Genomic DNA, 21,678 nt, shown 5'->3' on the forward strand with positions numbered 1-21,678 from the left:
CAAAGTCAATGGGCAAAAAGTCTTGTATAGGATGAAGCACTTCTGGTAAGCACATGGAAAAGTCTTTGCACAGGTTCTTAGGAGTAGTTGATGGAAAGAAGAATCAAATGTAGGGGCACAAGCTGATTAGACTTGAGTTGTAGACGCTACAAGCACTCTACAGTAAGAGGTAAGTTCTCAGACTTTTTACAGTACCTTTAAAGAGGAAGAAAAGATGCAGCTGATGACTTTCCTGTGCAACTCTGCAGGTCTCACTGTTCCTGGGCCTCAGTAGTGGGGACAAGAGGGAGGACGTCAGGGAACTCCTGCAATGCACTGGGACGGTCAAAACTGGCAAAATTCACTTTCAGTGGCTGTTCAGTGTTTCAGCTCCTCGCGTCTACCGCAAATAGCAACACTGCAGTTCCTGGCTGTCGAGATGCAATTTCCTTGCTTCTGGGGTCCCGCACTCTGTTGAGGGGGCTCAGGCTTGGTCAGTCCTACTTCCTGGGAGTCCGGAGGATCTTCCAAAAGCTCTAGGCCAGCTTAAAAGCAACGCACACAATCTGGTGTTCCTCTCCCTGGCTATATGGTTTCCAGCAGCAACTCTGGAAATTCAACCAGCTCTGAGATGGATGTCTAGGTGGCTACTTTGGAGTTGATTGGTCCTACCAACTCAAGGGGAGAAGTCGTCCGTGCAGGGGCTTCTCCGTCGATGCGAACTTGGCGTTTCAGCACTTAAGCAGGGCCTCGCCGGGCAAACCAACAGTCCAGGAGTTGCAGCAGGTGTCCTCTTCAAGCTCTTCTTCTGTTCATTCGTCCAGTGGTCAACTCTGCCTTCCAAGCCAAAGGACTCTCCGTTTATTCAGTTCTCCCATTCATTTCATCCTAGCTGTCAATCACCCAGCAGGGTGGCTGTCCTTGCCGGACAATCAGCTGGCCAATCACCACAGAGTGCATTTGGGTCTCCTAGGAGATTAAGCACAGGGCGTTTCGGGCACCTCCCTCACTTCTTGCCTTCCCCAGACACTCTGGAGCCAGAGGCGGGTTTCACTCAGAAACCCAGCCAAAGGGCGAAATGAACAAAGAGACCAAACCTGGTTTGGCGCGCAGAGCAAATCTCTAGAAGGACTTTTCCACAAACAAATGGCGAAAAAAGAAGACCGGGCGCAATTTTGACAAAGATGGCTCCCGGGAGTGCTTTACTGTATTTGCGAACGCAGCCCGCGGTGAAGGCACACCATGGTAGTTCAACGATACCACTGCCACAAGCGATTCAGTGAGGAAAGGGTAACAAAAAATGTTACATGAGAATCTAGACAAAGGAGCAACTAAGTAACCCTTCCAGCACTCTATTCTAAGATAGTGTGTCCTGGGTCTAGAAAGTTAAAATGGTAAGTAAAGTCAATTTCACTTTACTGCTCTTGGAAACAGGAGTTTATCCAAGTAAAGGTGGTTAACCCTTTGGGAAATCTGACACTTCCCTGTTCCACTGTACTGAAGGTGCTGTGTGACAAAATGTAAAAGATGATGCCTATGGAGTTTGTCAGACTCCACAACCAAAAGAAACAGTGGATAAAATCACATTAAGATACATGATAGAGTGGGAAAAAGGGTCTCACACTCGCCAGCTTAAAACAATCAAGTCCTCAAAATCCAGCAAAGTTGCTAGGGGTCTCCATGGTGGAGGGAATTAACATTTCTGAGGATTCTCCCCAACACTCACGCATGTCTTCTCTTTTGTAGTGTCCTTGGGGATAGATCCCGATACAAATGAATGTTGTTCCCGTAATGGTAATTTGCGTCACATTCCTGGCTTCCCTAAGAATTCGTTCCTTCTGCTGGTAATTTTCCAGTGCCACCAACGTGTCTCTAGGGCGGGCCCCCGGGTCTTGACGTTTTGGACCAACTCTATGAATTCTATCCATGGGGATTGCCATTTCCTTGTCAGTGTTTAATAAGTCCTTAAAGACTCCAGTATCTTCCTACTTCAAAGCCTAATCTATGAGTGATTAAAGAATAGTCTGTATGCAGATATTGGACCGTCTAGATCTGTTCTCCAAACCCTTGCATTGCTGCTCCACATTATATGTTGTTGCGCTAATTGTTCCAGTTGCACCTCTGACTTCACAGATTCCTGTGCGAAGTCTTGTAATGCCTGCTCATTTGCATGAGTTCTCTCCTCCAAGGATGCAATATCTTTCCTTATATCTGCCATGGCGGATTTAAACTATGTAGTAAGATTGTCATATTGTGTTTATAGGGAGGCGGTCAGTTTGTCCTGAAAAACCTGAAAGCATCTTTCCATATCTTCTTTGGAGGCCGCCATCGTAATGCCCGGGTTGTCCTGTTGTGCCGTTCTACCTTGTGTTCCGGATTTTTTATAGGTCCGCCCGACTTGAGCCAGCAGCTACCTATCGGATTGACTTTAGGCATGGGAGGAAGTGAAGAGGTGCATGCTTTTCTTCTACTCTTAGGTTCTGACACTGACCGAGTACGTTCTACTCTTAGGTTCTGACACTGACCGAGTACGTATCCAGAATTGTCTTTCTACCAATATCGGATAACTAGGTTTCAAAGTTCTTAGCTCTATTTTTAGCTTTCCAGGAGATTGCAGTGTTAATACCATTGCCTTTAGGTTTACCCAAGCTAAATGAGGGGAAATGTCTCTTCCACAGTAGTTGCACATCAGGATTTCAAACCATCGCTCCAGCATTGTTGTTTTAAGTGATTCTCAGTGATTAGCTCAGAGTGGGTGGGGCGAGTGTTATGTAGAGATTGCTCGTATCTGTTGCCTCCTTATGTCCTAGTAAACACTTCCACCGTTATGTTTAATATATTAATGCACTCTCCAGGAAACCAAACTTAGTGCGTTGCGCTGCAAGCAACTAATTTGTCACTCAAATCACACTGCGTCACCCCCATCCAATGCTGAAGACGTGCAAATAAAACTTGCTGCCACCAGGGAGTTAACTGAAGTAATGTTGCAGGTGGCATGCAGTCCAAAGCTCTGCCGGTAGCAATATAATCGGCTGTAACTCTTGGGGAGGAGTTTAGGGGATTGAAGCTGCGCCGGGTAGGAGAGCGGCCAAAGCTTGTCCCTGGGCCAGTACCTTCATTATCTTTGCTGGAGCCAATGCATTCCGTTATCTCCCCGGGCTCCCTCCAGTGAAGCAGGCACGGCGTGGGCGTCGTACCTCAATCTCTCAGCGCCGATGGAACAGAGTGACTCAATACTCCCCCCTGCTCTGCAATTATCCTCCTTGGGATGGTGGGTGTGTGTGTGTGTGTGTGGGGAGCTGCCATGGCCGATGTTACCAATCCCAGTTGGTTGTCGAGGTCTGTGTAACATCCCGCAGGGGGCCGGCTCCACATCTATGCTGCTCGCGTTACCCAGCTGCAGCGGGCGCGGTGTCTCCGATTCAGCAGTGCTTCCAAACCATCTTTACAGCATACTTCTAAGGTGGTCTAAGTGATCCAAACCTGCGGCGCACTTAGTCTATATATTTCACATTAAGTAGCTTCATGTGGGGCACGGAGCTCGATCTACCGTGTCCTCACAGTTTGGTGGCCATCTTGCATCGAACCTTATTTGTAACACTGCAATCTATCCCTGGTAGCAAAGCTACAAGCTTTGCATATGCGACCGACCACAATGGCGGAAAAAAACAATATGGGACCTTGTCGCGTGAAGGATCATGGGTCCTATATACATCACACAGGGATAGTATTACAAGCAAGCCCAGTCGACGTCCCTTTTCTAAACTCGAAAAAAGAATGCACCTGCCACTAGATGTTAGCCTAGGCACGGCATGTGTTTCTAAGCAGATCCACAAGCCTCAGAAATTGTTTCAGCCAAGAGAAATACATTTTTACTAGGACTCAACTGTTGAGAATTGACATTGAACAAGGTCCATATACTTTGAGATGGCCAACCTATTTTCTGGTAAAATTCCAAAGACATCGATCCATTCAGATATCATTAGTTTTCAGGGGTCATAGTTCTTTTAACAACTGAAAAGCATAGTCAACATGCCTCCAATAATATACAAAGCATTGTGATCTTTTAGAATGGTCATAAAAGTGCAGATTTGGTTATTAAGTCATATGCATTTCTTCGGTTTATAGTGATTCCATCGGGGAAAAAAGTAACGACAAACCAAGGCATCTAATAAAAAGCATTGAATGCCAAAGCATCGACAGACTATCTTTTAAATGTAAAAGTACTATTCCATCTAAACCAGTCCATCAAAAATATAAATGGACTGGTTTCAATGGAAATCCACTTTTACATATAAAAGATAGCATTTCAATGTTTTTTTTGGTAACTTTAAAAAACTGTCCAGTGCTGAAATTTGGGCACTGGCCACGTTTTAAGTTTTTTTGTATATTGGGCGGTGGAGGGGTTCCCAACCCCAACGTAACCCTTAATCTAACCCTAGCCCCAATCCCAGCCCCAGCCCTTACCCTAATCTAACCCCTAATCTAACCCCACCAATTTCGATGGATCCATCAAATTATATACAAGATGGCTACTGGATGGAAAGGAATTTCGTTGCATATAATTCTATGGTTTGGTATTAGATGCTTTGGTGTTCGATGGATTGACCAGATACCATTTCTTCTGCACAATTTATTTTCAAAAGAAGATTACTGTGTAAGACTCACCTTTTCCCCATGACTCTGTATGGCCTGGAGTATCAAACTCAGGCACAACTCTTATACCGCGAAAACGTGCATATTCAATTACCAAACGGACATCAACAGGAGTATAGACATGAGTGTATGGTTGATATGCTCCCTGCAAAGTGTTAAAGAAAAGAAGAGGTAAATAAACAGAGTTATCAAGTTATTATCGAATCAGCTGTTCCATAGACTATTCAACATAATAGGAAGTTTCAGATATCCCAATTATTATATAACTGCATTTGTAATTCTTCACTGGTGCCTTTTTATGTTAAGTACTTACTTTCAAGACTGACATCACGTGTAATGGTGTGAAATTTACTTGGGAATTGGTAGCTGCTCTACACATAAAACAGGACAGTCAAATCCATTTGCTCTGCTAACGCTTGTTCACAACTGGCATGGTTCATATGCTGCCCTACAAAGGATATTCAAAGGGAATGCCACTGAAAACCTAGAAGAACAATTTACTTACCACTGGTAACATTCTTTCGACTGGATGTTTCTCCCACGTATTCCTCATCTTTGATATTTGTATCATCAGCTTTGCTGCTTTGGAAAAAAATGTTCACCAGAGGGCGCTGTGCTCGATGTTGTGGTATCGATGTCCCTCGATGGTTGCCGTAGAGCGTCAACGTCGTCATCTGTACAAATAGCTCGAGTCGTGACCATTGGCTTCAGTTCCGTTTATTCGTTCCAATCAATCGAGGGATTGAATAGGCGAACCCAAAGACAGCAAGCTCTCAGAAAACACAGTGTGTAAAGCACGTAATTTGTACGGCGGGGTAGGCTGGGAGGGGCGATGAGGAATACGTGGGAAGAACATCCAGTCGAAGAAACGTTACCAGGGGTAAGTAACTTGTTCTTCGAATGTATTGTGTCCTCCCACGCATTCCTCATCTTTGATAAGACTCCCAAAGCAGTGACAATTTGGAGGAGGGAGTACCAATTAAATTTAATCATGGACCGTATGAAGAACTGCCTTTGCAAAAATACCTCCTTGAGAGGAGGTCGAGTCCAAACAGTAATGCTTTACAAAAGTATGCATAGACAACCAGGTGGCTGCTGCACAGATTTACCGGGACACCCCTTTGCAGAGCCACAGAAGTTGCCATGCCCCTAGTGGAATGAGCCCTTATCCCATCTGGAGGTTCTTTACCTACCAGTCTACACCATTCTCCAATTGCTAAAATTATACATCTGGATATAGTCTGTTTTCTTACTGCCAGGCCCAATTTGTGGCTGGTATAGCCAATGAAGAGTTGGTCATGTTGTCCTTTAGCAAGTCTTGATATATAAAAGTTTAGAGCCCTTTTTGGGTCTAGCCTGTGGAGCCTTTCTTCCTCCTTACCTGCATTGGGGTGGGGGGAAGAGAGGGGAGAGGAGGATAAAAAGTTGGCAGTGTTATTTTGAGACAAATGGAAATCGGAGATTACCTTAGGCAGGAATGATGGTTTGACTTTAAGGATGACAGTGTAAGGAGGTTTACAAGAAAGAGCCTGTAACTCCTCACCCTGCAGGCTGATGTTAGAGCCACTAGTAGGACTGTTTTTAATGTACAGAGCGTTAAAGGACATAAATGTAATGGCTTGAATGGAATGCATGTGAAAAATGTTAATACCAAATAGGGACATGAAATGGGACTGGAGGGTACATGTTAGTGAGACCCTTTAGTAATTGCACAATCAATGATATCTTGAAATAAGTGACCTCTTCAGAGGAGCGCTTAAAAATGGAAAGCGCAGCCAGGTGGCCTTCTATGGTTCCAATCTGGAGCACCAGATTGGCTAAATGCAGCTGGAAAGAAAGCACCATAGGTGTACCACATAGGAATGGATCCACATTCTTATCCTTGTACCAGTTACTGTATTTATTCCAACACCACTTGTACAAGGATTTGGTTGCTGGCCTTCTGGTCGAAAGCAAAATCTCCATTACGTCTTCTGGGAGGTCCCAATCCTTATATCTCAGCCTTTCAGAAACCATGCGTGAAGGCCGAGTGTCCCGACCTCTGGATGGAGAACCCGACCTTCCTCTTGCGAGAGAAGATCCTCTCTTAGTGGAAGACGTATTGGAGGGCACACAGACATGTCCAGAAGGTCCGGGTACCACATCCTCCTGGCCCAATCCAGAGCAATTACGATCATGATTTTCCTGAACTTTGTCAACCTCCTGATTAAGTGAGGAATCACAGGGACTGAAGGAAACTCCTACAGGAGTGGAAATTGCCAGTCCACTACGAACGCGTCTCCTAGAGCTCCTCTTGGAGGAAATTCCCTTGAGCAATACGGATCGCACTTCTGATTGACTTTGGTCGTGAACAGATCCACTTGAGGGGTTCCGCAACGGTTGTAGATCTCTTCAAGGACTTCCTGAGCTAGTTCCCACTTGTGGGAGACAGTGCTCTGCCTGCTCAGAGCATCAGCCGCAGTGTTCTGCCCTCCGGATAAGTGAACTGCTGACAGAGATTCCTTCTTGTATTGCTCAGAACCAGTGCTGCATGGCCTCTCTGCACAGTGGTAGTGACCCACGCCTCCTCCCTTGTTGATGTAGTACATGGCCACTGTTTTTTTGGTCATTATCAGGACATTCTTTCCCCATAAAGAGGGCAGCAAGGCCTTCAGCACAAGTCCGATTGCCCTCCGCTCCAAAAGGTGGTTGTTGTAGTTTGGACGCTGATGGAGACTAACGGCCACTGATTGTCAGTTTGTTGGTGTGGGATCCCCACCTTGTGAGTGAGGCATCCGTCACTACTTTCATCTCCGTCCATGATTGCCAAAAAGTTTCTCCCTTGAGAATGTTCTCCTCGCAAGCCCACCAAATTAGGTCTTGAGCAACTCTGCTTGGAACTTGCAGAAGATCCGACATATTCCCTGGAAATTGGGACCATTGAGTCCTGAGAGCCCATTGAAGCTTCTCATTCTCAACCGTGCCTCTGGCATCAGGAAAATGCATGATGCCATGAGACCTAGCAACCTCAAAAAATTGAAGGCCGGAAGATGTTGGGTATTCTGGAATTTTGTTACCATCTGCTGAATGTGTTGAGCTCCCACCTCGGGAAGTGAGGCTTTCCCTGAGGAAGTATCCAAAACCACTCCGTTGAACTGTAGTCTTTGGAATGGTACATATGGGACTTCTTGTAATTGAGGGAGAAGCCCAGTCTGTGTAGGAAGTGGCATGTGATACTGAGATGTTCCTGGGTTTGCTCGGGTGAACCAGACCTGATCAACCAGTCCTCCAGTTAGGGGTAGATGTGAATCCCCCCTTTCCTGATGCTTGCAGCCACTAGCGCCATCAGTTTGGTGAAAACCTTTGGGCGAGGTCAGCCTGAATGGCAGAACTCGAAACTGATAGCGAGAACCGCGAACCTCAGGTACTTCCTGTGCTTGAGATGGATTGGCATATGAAAGTAAGCATCCTGAAGGTCCAATGATACCCACCAGTCTTGCAGTTGGAGCCTGAAGGATCTGAGAAAGGGTTACCATCTTGAACTTGTCCTTCCTGAGGAATTTGTTCAACTTTAAGTCCAAGATGGGTCTCAATCCTCTGTCCTCCTTGGGAATGAGAAAGTAGGGGGAATACCAACACTTGTTCCTCTCTGCCACATGTACATGTTTATTGCACCTGTCTCTAGCAGGGTTAAAATTTCCTGCACAAGGAGCGGATCCAGAATTTTAACAGTTGTATCCTGGTGGATGATTGAGGCCTTTTCTGAAAAGGAAGGCAGTAACCCTGGGCTACTGTTTCCAGTGCCCAAGAATCTGAAGTAATGCCCCACCATTCGTTCAGATGCTGAGAGATTCTGCCTCCCACTGGGGTCTTGTGGGCCAAGACCTCGGAGCGGCTTAGTGGCGGCTGCAGCAGCGGCTGAGGGTACAGTTGCCGCTGCTGGGGCTAATCTAGCACCTCTGCCCCGACCACCATGAAGGAATATCTTTTGTCCCCTTTGTCTAGCCTTTCCTCTTCCCCTTCCAAATGGGAAATGGAAACAAAAAGGATGACCCCCACCAGGAAGATAGGGTTGTTGTTGAGGTTGATGTATGGAGAAGCTAAGTGACTTAGCCGTCGCCTTGGTGGTCTGCAGCTTCTCCAGACTCATCCGCCTGGCTGCCTAACAACCTCAAGCCGTCAAAGGGCATATTGAGTAGTCTACCCTGCACATTCGGTGCAAAGCCTGGCTTCCTATGCCACGCAACCCTGCGTAGTATGGTGCTAGAAGCTGGAGACACTCCCCCCATTGACCCCTTTCCATCTTTCACTTCAGCCAGGAAACCGCCTCTTTCCTCGCTTTCCGGAATGTGTTGAGCCGCCATGCTAACACAGTCCCACAGGGTAAACCCCGAAAGAGTACAGGTAACATTAGCAGGCTTCAAGCCCACACAGCCTGAAGAGAAGATCTTTCGAGTCCAGGCTTCAACCCTCTTGTCGACCCTATCAAGGGGAAAAGAGGGTTAAGCAAACTGCCTGGTCGATGTAGCTGCCTGAACCTTTCAGGTGTAGTGTGCTTAGTGAAATAGTCCGGATCCTTGCTAGAAGGCCTATATTTTCTGGCAAAGTTCCTGGTTACTGCAGGTCCAGATTCTGGCGTTTCCCAGTTTGACATGACCTTCCTTTGAAGGGCTGCATGAAATGCAAAACTGGGTCCTTCTGAGGACCTTGACTCAGGATATCTGTCCTATCGTCATGTTCATAGGTAGGAGAATTCCTGCTCCAGCCCATAAATTCAATGACTATTCAGGATACCCCTTTATGCCGAATCTGCATGCTGGCCGGACCAAGTCTACCAAAATCTAGCTCTGGCGAAGTATCTATGCCACTAGCTGATTGGAGGCATTTTGCGTACCATATGCAAACCAAAAGTGGGAGAATCCTCCTCAGAGTCTAGCTCCTCCTCATAAATTGAGGCCATAGACTTGAAAGTCTTTCTTTCGTATTGGTTTATAAGCCTTCTCCGGATTAGGCAGAGTTTTCAAAATGGTCAAAGTGACCTCCGAAGGCATCGACACTGGCGTCGATGGAGCCTTTGACAATGGCGTCGATGAAGGTTTCGCCACCAATGCCGTTTGGCCCGGCTTTGCCTTACATGTATGCACAGATAGGCTTGACTCTGCCGATTTGCTCTTTTTCGGTGGTATCAGAGAAGGATTATGCAGCTATTGCACACAAACCTCTGGTTGACCGCATCAGCAGAGCTGCTCTGGGTGAGCTTGGCGAAAAGCAGTTTTGTTTTCGGTCGCCTCCTGACCGTGCCGCTGGTTGGGGGGGGGGGTGTTATGCCAGTGCACGGGTCTAGGCTTGGGCTTGTCTGCATGTCTTGCATTTGTGGGCCGGGGGTGTCTTAGCAGAGTGATACACATCGAACTCTGTAGTGCTGTTAGTGCTCTGGTGATGGGGAGAGTTGGACTATTGGGATTGACATTCTCCACTTTATGAGTTAGCCACCTAGCACTGTACTTGAAAGTTGTTCCTGTCCCCTTCCCCAGAAACTACGGGCATCCCTTCGAAAGGCGTATTTATGCTCTGGAGTGCGAGTGAGTAACTTGTGTCGGGCGGAATTGTATACTGCCTGAGCCCCCCTTGGGCCTGCGATACTGCTGTATACCGACATTTTGAGTGATACTTTGCTCACCAGATCGACCTAACTGGTGTGACTCAGTGACACTACCATTCATTACCTCCCTTGATCTACAAAAGCTGGGAACAGCGCGGCAGAGTGTGCGTCTGTGCTCTGGTGTGGGAGAGATTATTGTGTCTCTGGTGTTCTGCTGAGACGAAGAATTGGACACATAGGTAAGAGAGCATATACAAAGATTGTCCGTCTTTACTGTTGTCTTCATCCATAAAGCAGAAAGCATCACTCCACAGTGCGAAACTGTCGGAAGGAAAATGCTGGGAACAAACTTGAAATGTGGGAAAACGCAGTTATGGACACCGAGGGCATGAACACACCAGACATAGGTGGTAAGCCTCAACCATTTATAACAAGTTTCTTTGAGAAATCCCAAACCCTTTGGAATGCACTCCCCGCACCCCCCAAGGAAAGAAATAAAAACCTGAATGATACAACATCGGACAAACAACAAGTAATTAAACCTGGTTGTTGGTCTGCAGTGAGCTTCCTTAGGGGGTGCTACAGATCTTCCACTTAATGAGGAAGGTGGTAACATATCTTATACACCGGATCTCACAGCTCTTGCTTCCATACCCGATGACCACTATACTACGATATCTGATGCCTCTAATGGGGAGGATGAGGATACTAAAGAAGAAAGTGCTCAGATAAATAATGCCGAATGCACTAAAAGGGCCTTTGATAGACTGATGGTAAAGATAGATGCGTTAGCTCGGCTGATAGCAAATATTGCCAGGGAACAGATATCAATGAAGGCATCTTTAAATAAATTAGTGAAAGCCACCTAAATCAAAACCCAGGAAATGAAAATACCAACCATGAAAATCATAACAAAATCTGTGCTAAGTAAGGTTGGAAAAGCATCATTAATACCTTCTGTTTCTGAAAAGGAGCTGGCTGGCCTGGCTCCATGTCCGTACATTCACTCTCCGAAAGAGGCACCTAATCTAGGAAAACGGGATTATGAGTAAGTATTTATCCCACCTGCCTTAACTTCTAAGGAAACATGGAAATGGCAACCACGAAGCAAAAAAAAAAAAAAGTCAAATTGGCCATTCCCAAGCAGCCTGAGGAAACTGGGTCCAAGGATAGAATACATGAGCCTAAAGTATTGCTTGAGCCACCCTACTCTGTTGTTCAGATCAGCGGAAAAGCAAAGATGGTTAAAAAAAACTTGGGCTGATGGGACGGTACGACAAGCTTTACTGAAAGGACCACACAGCCCGAACCATAAGAATAGACCGGCCCTAATGGAGCTGCACAAACTGCCAAAAACGTTGCTTAGCTCGACAAATGCAAGATCTGCCTGCTGCTGCCTAAATCTTGATTATTGCTACTGGTCAGAAAAAAACCATTAGCATCGAGCCTCAATGTATTTCATCGTTACTTAATAGTGAAAGGAACTTAAATAAGTCTTCACTTAAAATGTCCCCGGATGAATTAAGTTGATGGAAAATACTGGCGGAATCACACCCGCAGGAATATTTTTAGAATTATTTCTTAAATCGAGCGTACTAATTAAAAACCATGAAACTCTTACCCAATATAGACACCTCGGATATCCTCCGGATTGAACTACCTAGGTTTAGGAAGCTGGACAAACTGAGACTTGATTGAACTTTTCTCATACCTTGCATTGGCATTAGTCAGATCAAACGTTGCCAAGTTGGCAGACCTGGGCCTTCGTTTGAGCATTTGACGTAAAGCTAAAAACTCTGGACCTCACAAGGCAGGCCATAAACCGATCTCAACATCTACAGCTTTCAACTCAGCTAAAGAAGCTCTCTACTCTCTGATCGGTGAAGATGAACACAATCAAGTGGAAGATATCCATACATGGGTGCCAGAATGTATCCAACAGGGATCAAATTGATGGTGAAAGGATCAGATTATTACAATTGTTTGGAATACCAGAGGATATCGTTCCTTTCTGGTCCATCAACGTGGTGTTGAATTCATTCTTCGCAAGGACTTTTTTTCCTTCAGGAGACTTGGTGTACCGAGCGCTTTTACATGGATGGGTTTCATGTTATTCATGGGCTTGCTCTACGTTCGGTTAGAGGGAGGGCCAGCGGGGGTTTGGCAATTGGGGCAAGACTCATGTTTGAGTTAAATCAGTATGGAGATAAGGAACAAGTTACTTACCTGTAACTGTTGTTCTCCAGCATGGGTCTGGCATGGATTCACATGCTCATGAATATTCCCCGTCGTCAGGCTGGGAATCCTCGGTAAAGAAAAAAACAGTATCAGTTTCGTTTCCGATCTGTCTTTCGTAGTAGTTTGTTTGTTTGTTTTATTATTTATAATGCGCGAGCGTACCCGGGGGTATCAGGGCGCAGACTTTACAAGAATTTTTGAAACTTGGTTACAGTACACGAGGAATATACATAATACAAAAATAGGTGCACAAATGTTATATACAGTATATACAAATCAGTAACCAATCACTGGTCTCTGCGTCATACTGACCACAGCCAATGACTGCCCTCTACCTAAGCACCGCCTCTGGCAGCCATCTTCAGATTTGGAAGCACGTGAAGTGGCAGTATGACCAAGTGAAGAGCCGCCGAGGGGTAGGCGGGAGGGTTCGCATGTGAATCCATGCCAGACCCATGCTGGAGAACAACAGTTACAGGTAAGTAACTTGGTTCCTTCTCCAGCATGGGGTGTGGCATGGATTCACATGCTCATGAATAAAGAATACATAGCAGTACACACATGCACAACCACGGGAGGTGGCAAAGGCTCAACATTAAGCATCACATCAAACTCAACATTAAGCATCTTACCTCCTCACCAGGCTCACCTCAGGCGAACAGGTTGCGCAGCACTGCTTGGCCGACCCTGGACTCCTCCCTGGAATACCGATCGACGCAGTAGAATTTCGTGAAGGTGTGCGTCGACCTCCACGTAGCAGCCCTACATATGTCCAGCAGGGGCACACCAGAAAGGAACGCCGTGGCAGCTGCGATCGCTCTGGTGGAATGGGCTCTCGGACGGCCAGGCAGCGGTCGGTTTGCCAACCGATGACAGTACATGATACAGCCGGAGAGCCATCTGGAAATGGAAGCCTTCGAGAGAGCCTTCCCCTGATTGACAGGTCCAAAGTTCACAAAGAGTTGTGACGTCTTCCGAAAACACTTCGTGCGGTCCACGTAGAACTTCAGCGCTCTAGCCACATCCAGCGAGTGCAAAGTCCTCTCAGCCGGCGACGAAGGCGACGGGAAGAACACAGGCAACACCAAGGGTTTGTTGAGATGGAAGTCCGACGGTACCTTGGGCATGAAGGAGGGGTGCGTCCTGAGCACTACCCTCGTGTCGTGAAAAGTCAAGTACGGGGCATTGCAGGAAAGGGCCTGGATCTCTCCCACCCGTCGTGCGGAGGTGATGGCCACAAGAAACGCTGTTTTCCACGACAGAAACTTCAACGGGGCCGAGTGCAGAGGCTCGAACGGAGGTCCCATGAGCTTGGTCAGCACCACGTTGAGCTCCCACGCTGGGGCCGGAGCCTTCACCGGCGGGAACGATCTGAACAGTCCCTTCATGAACTCTTTCACCAGGCGATACAAGGACGTCCGCCCCGTGGTTCTGGTGTATCGGGAGATCGCAGCAAGATGAATCTTGATGGACGCGTGTGCCAGTCCAGCTTTGGCCAGCGTCAGCAGGTACGGCAGTACCTGGGGAGCCGTAATCCGTAGAGGGTTAATCTTCTGTGCGTGGCACCAGACAGAGAACCTCTTCCATTTGTGTCCGTAGCATTTAAGAGTCGAGGACGCCCTGGCCTTTGCAAGAACCTCTCTGCAGTCGGCCGGTATGTCGTATCCTCCAAACTCTAGCGCTGCAGGAGCCAGGCCTGCAAGTTCAGCGATTTCGGGTCGTGGTGGAGGATGGTGCCTCCTTCCCTGGAGAGTAGATCCGCGTCCACCGGCAGCTTGATTGGCGGGGACGTTGACAAGTCCAGAAGGTCCGGGAACCATATCTGCCTCGGCCACGCAGGTGCGACGAGGATCATCCTGCACCGTGACCTCTTGAGCTGGTTGACGAGCCGGATTAGCAGTGGCAAAGGAGGGAACGCGTAGAGGAACAGGCCCTCCCAGGGGAACGAGAAAGCATCGCCCATGCTCCTCGCCCGGGGAAACCTGCTGGCGAACATCCAGCACTTGGAGTTCGTCGCCGTCGCGAACAGGTCGATCTGGGGTGTGCCCCACCGTCGGAAGAGGCGATCCACTAGATCCTGCCATAGTTCCCACTCGTGGCACGAGCGCAGCTCCCTGCTGAGTGAGTCGGCAATGGTGTTTTTTATCCCTGCCAGATGAAACGGCACCAGAAACATCCTTCGGGCGACGGCCCAATGCCACCGTCCTGCGCCTCCTTGGACAGTGCTGGGGACCTGGTTCCGCCCTGTTTCCTGATGTAAAACATGGTGGTGGTGTTGTCGATGAAGATCCTCACCACCTTGCCCTTGAGGGACGGAAGGAAGGACCTGAGGGCCCAGAACACTGCACGGAGCTCCAGGACGTTGATATGGAGGGACTTCTCCGTCGGGAGCCAAAGGCCTCTCGCGTGCAGATTTTCGGTGTGCGCTCCCCACCCTTCCAGGGAGGCATCCGTGGTCACTGTCTCCTGGTGGTCTGGGGTCTGGAAGTCCATGCCCGCCGTCAGATGCGCGCGGGTGCCCCACCACCGGACCGCTCGGCGGAAACTCTCGTCGAGTGTGATCCTCTCCTCGAAGCCGCCCGTCGTTTGGATCCAGCGCGCGTCCAGGAACTCCTGCAAGGGGCGCATCCGGAGCCTGCACATGGGAATGAGGTAGATGCAAGACGACATCATTCCGAGGAGGGACTTTATGGACCTCACCTTGGCCGCGTCGGAAGCCAACATCCGCTGTACCTTGCCCAGGATGGACCTGGTCCTTTCCTCCGACGGGGAGGCCAGAAGGGACACTGTGTCGAGCTTCGCTCCCAGAAACAGTGCGTTTTGCGCGGGTACCAGGTGGGACTTGGCGTAGTTCACGGAGAATCCCAGGTCCGTGAGAAGTTGGACGGTCCTTGCCGTGTGCTCCACGGCGAGCTCCCTCGTCTTGGCTCGGATGAGCCAGTCGTCCAGGTAGGGGTAGACGTGGATCCCCTCGCGGCGCAGCTGCGCCGCCACCGGTGCTAGGCACTTGGTGAATACCCTGGGTGCCGACCGTAGTCCGAAGGGGAGGACTTTGAACTGGTAGGGACGCCCTTGGACCACAAACCTGAGGAATTTTCGGTGCCCCTTTAGGATGGGAATATGGAAGTAGGCATCCTCCAAATCCAACGACGACAGGAAGTCTCCTTCCTCCAGCTGACCCAGGACGTGCTGGAGGGTGACCATCCGAACTTCTGCGCCTTGATGAATTTGTTCAGACGTTGCAGGTCTAGGATGGGGCGCCATCCTCCCGTCTTCTTCTTCACGAGGAAGTATCTCGAGTAAACTCCGGAGCCCCGAAGCCTCTTTGGGACGAGTTCGATGGCGCCCTTCCTGAGCATCGCCCTTACCTCCAGGAGAAGCTGAGGGACGTGAAGCTCTTTCCTGGCCACGGGGGGGACGCGCGGGCACCTTCTTTGAAACTCGAGCGCGTGGCCCTGGTCTAAGGCGTCCAGCACCCAACGGTCGGTGGAGATGGACTCCCACACGCTGACGAAGCTCGCCAGCCGGCCTCCCACCGGGGTGCATCGGTGGGGGCCCGACCCCACGGTCGGTTCAATCCTGTTTCGATGAGGCTTTGCCGCCTTGACCTACTTGGCGACGACGGCGGGGTCCGCCAGACTTGCCTCGTCCTCTGTAGGCCTCCTGAGACGACGAGCGGGCCGCTTGACGGTAGGTGGAGAAACCGCCGCCGGAACCTTTGGAGGCGCCCTTGCCTCCGCTGCTCCGAAAGGGCGTCCGTTGTTGCTGCAGAACCCCAAGGGCCCGGGCCGTCTCAGTGTCCGCTTTAATGGCCAGAAGGGAATCGTCCACTGTTTTCCCAAACAGGTTGTTCCCATCGAACGGCATGTCCAGGACTATGGTCTGTACGTCTTGACGGAAGTCCGTAGCCTTGAGCCATCCACGCCGCCTAAGGCACACGCCGTTGCCCAACAGGCGAAACCCAGTGTCGGCGATGTCCGTCGCAATAGTGATGGCGTGGTCCGACGCCACCTCACCTTCCTGTAGGATCTCCAGGGCATCCGCCCTCTTGTCGTCCGGTAGGAAGTCCAGCAGGGGAGCCAGTTTGTACCATAGCTCCCTGTCGTAGCGGGCCACGATAGCCAAGGCGTTGGCCGCTTTAATCGTCGTCGCTGCAGACGAGATGACCCTGCGTCCCATAGTGTCCAATTTCTTTCCCTCGCCGTCCGGTGGGGAAGTCGATGTGGAGGCCGCACCCCCCCCGCTTTCTTCCTGGCCGCCGCGGAGACGACGGAGTCCGGGGTAGGCTGCGCCCGGAGGCACAGGGGGGCCGCGTCCGGGACCCGGTACTTCTTCTCGTACCGGTCTCTTCTAGCTGGCGTAGTGGAAGGGTTCTTGAGGAGGGCGAGGCCCTCATCCCAAATGTCGTCCAGTAGAGGCACCGCGAGGACCGTCTTCCTCTTGGCCTCGCGCCGTTTATAAAGGAATCCTTCCTTTTTCTTCTCCTCAGGGCAGAGTTGGAAAAGCTCGGATGCCCTGGCGATCATGGAGTGGAACGAACCAATCTCGTCGGGCGGAGAAGCCCTGGTGGGAGGTGACGACGGTAGATCCTCGTCGTATACCTCATCGTCCGTACCCGTCGCTGCCGTGTCAGTCCCCATATCATCCCCTCGGGTGGACGGGGAGGAGGGCTGGACGGTGCGCGACGGCTGAAAAGGAGGGTGAATCCTTTTCTTGGGCGGAGGAACGCCAAAAGGTCCCGGTTCAGGATCCCCCGACGGGAGAGGTTCCTCCGTCGGCAACGGTAGTCTCGTCCTTATCTCTGAGCATAAGGACTGTATAGCCAACAAAATGGCCGCCGAGTTGTCTTGCGGCGCTGGCAGAGGGGAATCCGACGGGCGATCAGGGGCCCCGTCGGCACCCTCGACGATGTCGTCGTCACCTGCGTCGGGATCCATCCCGACGGGCCGGTCTTCTTCCACGCCAAGGCCGTGGCTTAAGACCTCGATCAGCTCTTCCTCCGAGGTTGAAGCCGAATCTACGACGACGCCCTGCCCCCCCTTTTTCTTCCCCGCCGGGGATTTCACGGGGGTCCTATCGATGGGCACAAAAGAGGACTCCCTCTGAGGTGGCAGGGAGACTCTGAGCCCCGAGGTCGCCACCACTGGTGTAGCCTCCACAGGCTGAGCCAGGGTCGCCGCGACAGTATCGATAGAGGGCTTGGCCGGATGGATTAAGGCCTTCACCACCTTAGGTGCGCTCACCGCCTTATCCTTGAGGGGGGGGGGGGGGACACTGCCTCGCTCCCCCTCCGATGGGGCCTTCGAGCTCGACCGGGGCCTCTCCAGGAGCTTTGCCGGGTGCTCGTCCTTCCTCTTACCCGACCCAGAGCGTTGGCTCGTGGTTGAAGGTGCCGGGGAGGTTGCGCCCTGCCTGGCGCCCGTAGAGCCCGACCGTTCGGCGCTCCCGGTGCCAGCGGACTCGCGGTGCTTGGCCTTGTGTTGGACCCCCGTCGCCGGGGCGTCCTCAAAGGTCTTAGAAGACCGCTCGGATTTCTTCCTCTTTTTCTCGCCTGACGGGCTCTTCCCTTCCAGCCAGTTGGCGAGACGTTGATAGCGGTCCTTCATGGTCCGCTCCGACATATTGCCGCAAAACGCACAGTCCTTCTCCACGTGCGTCTTGTCCTCATGTAAGCAGTAGAGACAAAAGGAGTGTTCGTCCTCCTTAAAGACGTTCTGCAGCTGGCATCCAGGGCAGACCCTGAACAGCTTTCCGGGCGTCGAGCTTCCCTTCTCCTGGGCCATGTCCGGGCCTGAGAAGCTTCTGGAATCCTCCAAAGCGTAGCTCGACGAAATCTTCACCCTTGAGGGGCGCAGACGAATCCGACACGGGTCCCCGTTGATCGGATGTAGAGTCGGTGGAGCTTGAGGCTCTTTTGACTGAAAAAACGAAGTTTTTGAGCAAAAAACATGGAAAAATAGCACTAACGCTCGAGAGCAATAGCACGAGGATCCCAACACATGAACGTGCGGTAAAAATCTGAAGATGGCTGCCAGAGGCGGTGCTTAGGTAGAGGGCAGTCATTGGCTGTGGTCAGTATGACGCAGAGACCAGTGATTGGTTACTACTACGAAAGACAGATCAGAAACGAAACTGATACTGGTTTTTTCTTTACCGAGGATTCCCAGCCTGACGACGGGGAATATTCATGAGCATGTGAATCCATGCCAGACCCCATGCTGGAGAATAACCTCTCCCCCTATGTTGTGGCAGCTATATTGGGTCTTAAAGACCTTATGGAGATGCAGATTTTTATAATAAATGTGTTTGACCCACCAGGAGGTAATTTCACAAAAATAGAGATCCAGGCTATGATCATCATTTGGCATGAAAAATCTCTTCAGGGCCTTATAATGAATTGCGGGCGATTGTAACACTAACAGTTTAAGTAATGTTATTAATAATGGAAATGTTTCAACTATGCCTTCGCCTAGCTTCATGTTGACTACGGACCCGATTGTGAACCACCATTAGCTTATTGAGAAGAAACAAAAAGTTGTAACATGGACTAATAGTGTACATAAATTACATCTAGATCATGTGCTAGTCTCCCAGAACTTGTCAATGAAGTGTACAGCCATTAAGACAAAGTTTAATACCCTTAGCAATCATGCCATTTTGTCAGGCACTCGCAAGTGGTTGGGGGTAGTGGGAGGTGCCGAGTTGCCAGCAGCAGTGTGTTTGGGTGGTCAGGGTAAAAGGAAAATATAAACATCCTTATTACAGAATTTTACTCTGGTGTATGCAGGCAGAAGGCTTGGAACAAACTATTTGGACTTGAAAGCCCTCAGGAGCGTGGAAAGGAACAAGGAACTCCATTTCCCCAGCAGGCTCACGCACCCGCAAGCCTCTGGGAGTCCTTGGGACAATGCCCGACCTACTGCGCATGCGCACAGAACGCACGAAGATCCCCGCTTGCGCTACAGACCATCAGAGAGAGAAGACGTGAGTCAGTGGGCTCCTGCAGGCTGCCAACAGCGGGGCCACTCCCCGCCTGCGAACACTGCAGGCCCTGCTAAAGAGAACATATCAGTGCATTTGTGATGTTACCGACAGCGCATGCTACTAGAACTGGGAAACTTTGCATGCAGGGTGAAAACTAACGAAGTCAATGCAGGCAATGTCCAGGCTCAGGCAGTGATACGGAGCTTTGAGGCTCACACTAAAGCTAGACTCCGAACCCTGCAGCACTAGAGTCGGGGCGCCGGCACCATTAACCCTCTAACTCTCTACGTTGCTTGTCGTAGACAGCTGGGATAGGGTTTGCTCATTAACGTTTTCATTTCATTCTAGCAGCGTTCCGCCGTTCATACGGCCCGGCTAGAATGTTAATCGGTTCAAGGCAGAACTCGCCAACGTATGATATGAAGCTAAGTGCATTCATTTGTTTCTGTTGCTAATGTTAATTTATGGGTGTGTCTTTTAACAAGAGGTAAGGGAATAGTTTCTTACCTGTAACTCCATTTCTCCAGCATTGGTATCTTTCATGGATTCACATGCTTAGAATATTCCCCGTCGTCAGGCTGGGAATCCTCGGTAAGTTATATAGACATTTTCCATAGGAAAAAATTCCGACACTTTTTGTGTCCTATCTACGTCGTTTTGGGCCGCGCCACTAGGACGTAGAGGTATATATAGCCCCGCCCGCGCGCTCCCTCAGATTTCGGCCCCCAAAGTAGTATGGGGGGGGGGGAATCTCTGGTTTGCATGCTCAGGGGAGGCAGGCGGGCGCATGTGAATCCATGAAAGATACCAATGCTGGAGAAATGGAGTTACAGGTAAGAAACTATTCCCTTCTCCAGCATATGATCTTTCATGGATTCACATGCTTCGAATAGATTGTATAGCAGTATCCCCCAAACATTGGAGGCGTGTATGCAAACCAACATCGCAATAATCACAATGCATATTTACCATGGCAACACATCACATTATAGCATGTTAACAGTGAAAAACACGATACTTTAAAGCATAGTTGCCGAAGGGTGTAACCCCCACTTGGGGCTTACCTTATTGGAACAGGTGACGTAGTACTGCACGCCCCATCTGTGTATCTTCAGCATGTTGCTGTGCGAGACAGTAATGCCGGGTAAACGTGTGTGGTACCGACAGGAAGCCGCCTGGCAGATATCCCCCAGCGGAATTCCGGTCCACAACGCCATCAACGACGATGTAGATCTCGTCGAATGGGCCCCTGAACGCTTTTCTAGCGGTTTTCCGGCCTTGGAACGACAATAAGAAATGGCCGAAGACACCCATCTGGATAGTCCTTGCTTGGAGATCACTTTACCCTTAGCCGCAGGACCATAAACTACGAAAAGTTGTCTCGTGTCTCTGAAGCTTTGAGTGCGATGGAGATCAAATTTTAAAGCTCTTTTCACGTCCAATGTATGGAGAGTCTTCTCCGCCACCGAAGACGGTGTTGTAAAAAATGTAGGCAACACTATAGAAGCGTGTTTATGGAACATGGAAGGCACTTTAGGTATGAAATGCGGGTTAGTGGCCAGCACAACTTTATTACTGTAAAACCTCAAATACGGAGGGTCGATCACTAAAGCTTGTATTTCTGACAGACGTCGCGCTGAAGTAATGGCCACCAGGAAAGCCAATTTCCAAGACAAAAATTTTAATGATGTCGACGACATTGGTTCAAAAGGGGGTTTCATCAGGGCTGCAAGAACCAGGTTTAGACTCCAGATCGGAGGAAACTTCTTCGTGGGAGGAAAGGTTCGAAACAACCCTTTAAGGAAGTGTTTAACTAGGCGGTCACTGAACAATGGAGTTGAATGTCTCTCCGAGTAATTCTCGAGATGGCAGCCAGATGCACCTTTATGGATGACACAGACAACCCGTTTTTAGCCAGGAGCAACAAGTATGGTAGGAGCTGCTCCGGTGTGATCGTCAGCGGGACCAAACCTGGTTGACCTGCGCACCATATGCAGAACCTTTTCCATTTGTATGAATATGAAGCGTTCGTGGAAGGTGCCCTTGCAGCTTGCAAAATGCGACGACAATCCGCTGGAATCGCTAACGTGCCAAACTCAGAGAAATCAGGAGCCAGGCCGTCAGACTGAGGCTGTCCGGGTTGTGATGCCAAACGACCCCTTTCTCCCGAGACAGAAGGTTGGGGATCTTCTGGAACCTCATTGGTTCTGCCGCTGAAAGGTGAAGTAGATCGGAGAACC

The 21,678-nt window shown here is 49.7% G+C and overlaps 1 protein-coding gene across 3 annotated transcripts in view; it reads right to left on the bottom strand.

The window, feature by feature from the left end:
* The window catches only part of HEXB (hexosaminidase subunit beta), a 903,874-nt gene that overhangs the window by 468,527 nt on the left and 413,669 nt on the right, over positions 1 to 21,678 (bottom strand). For all 3 annotated transcript variants that reach the window (XM_069627487.1, XM_069627486.1, XM_069627485.1), the window contains exon 7: positions 4,648 to 4,780. In XM_069627487.1, coding sequence (XP_069483588.1) covers positions 4,648 to 4,780 — 133 coding nt within the window. The remainder of the gene's footprint in view (positions 1 to 4,647; positions 4,781 to 21,678) is intronic.

This window comes from Ambystoma mexicanum, chromosome 6p (genome assembly GCF_040938575.1).
Source record: "Ambystoma mexicanum isolate Mex_15411 chromosome 6p, UKY_AmexF1_1, whole genome shotgun sequence".
NCBI classification, from domain to species: domain Eukaryota; kingdom Metazoa; phylum Chordata; class Amphibia; order Caudata; family Ambystomatidae; genus Ambystoma; species Ambystoma mexicanum.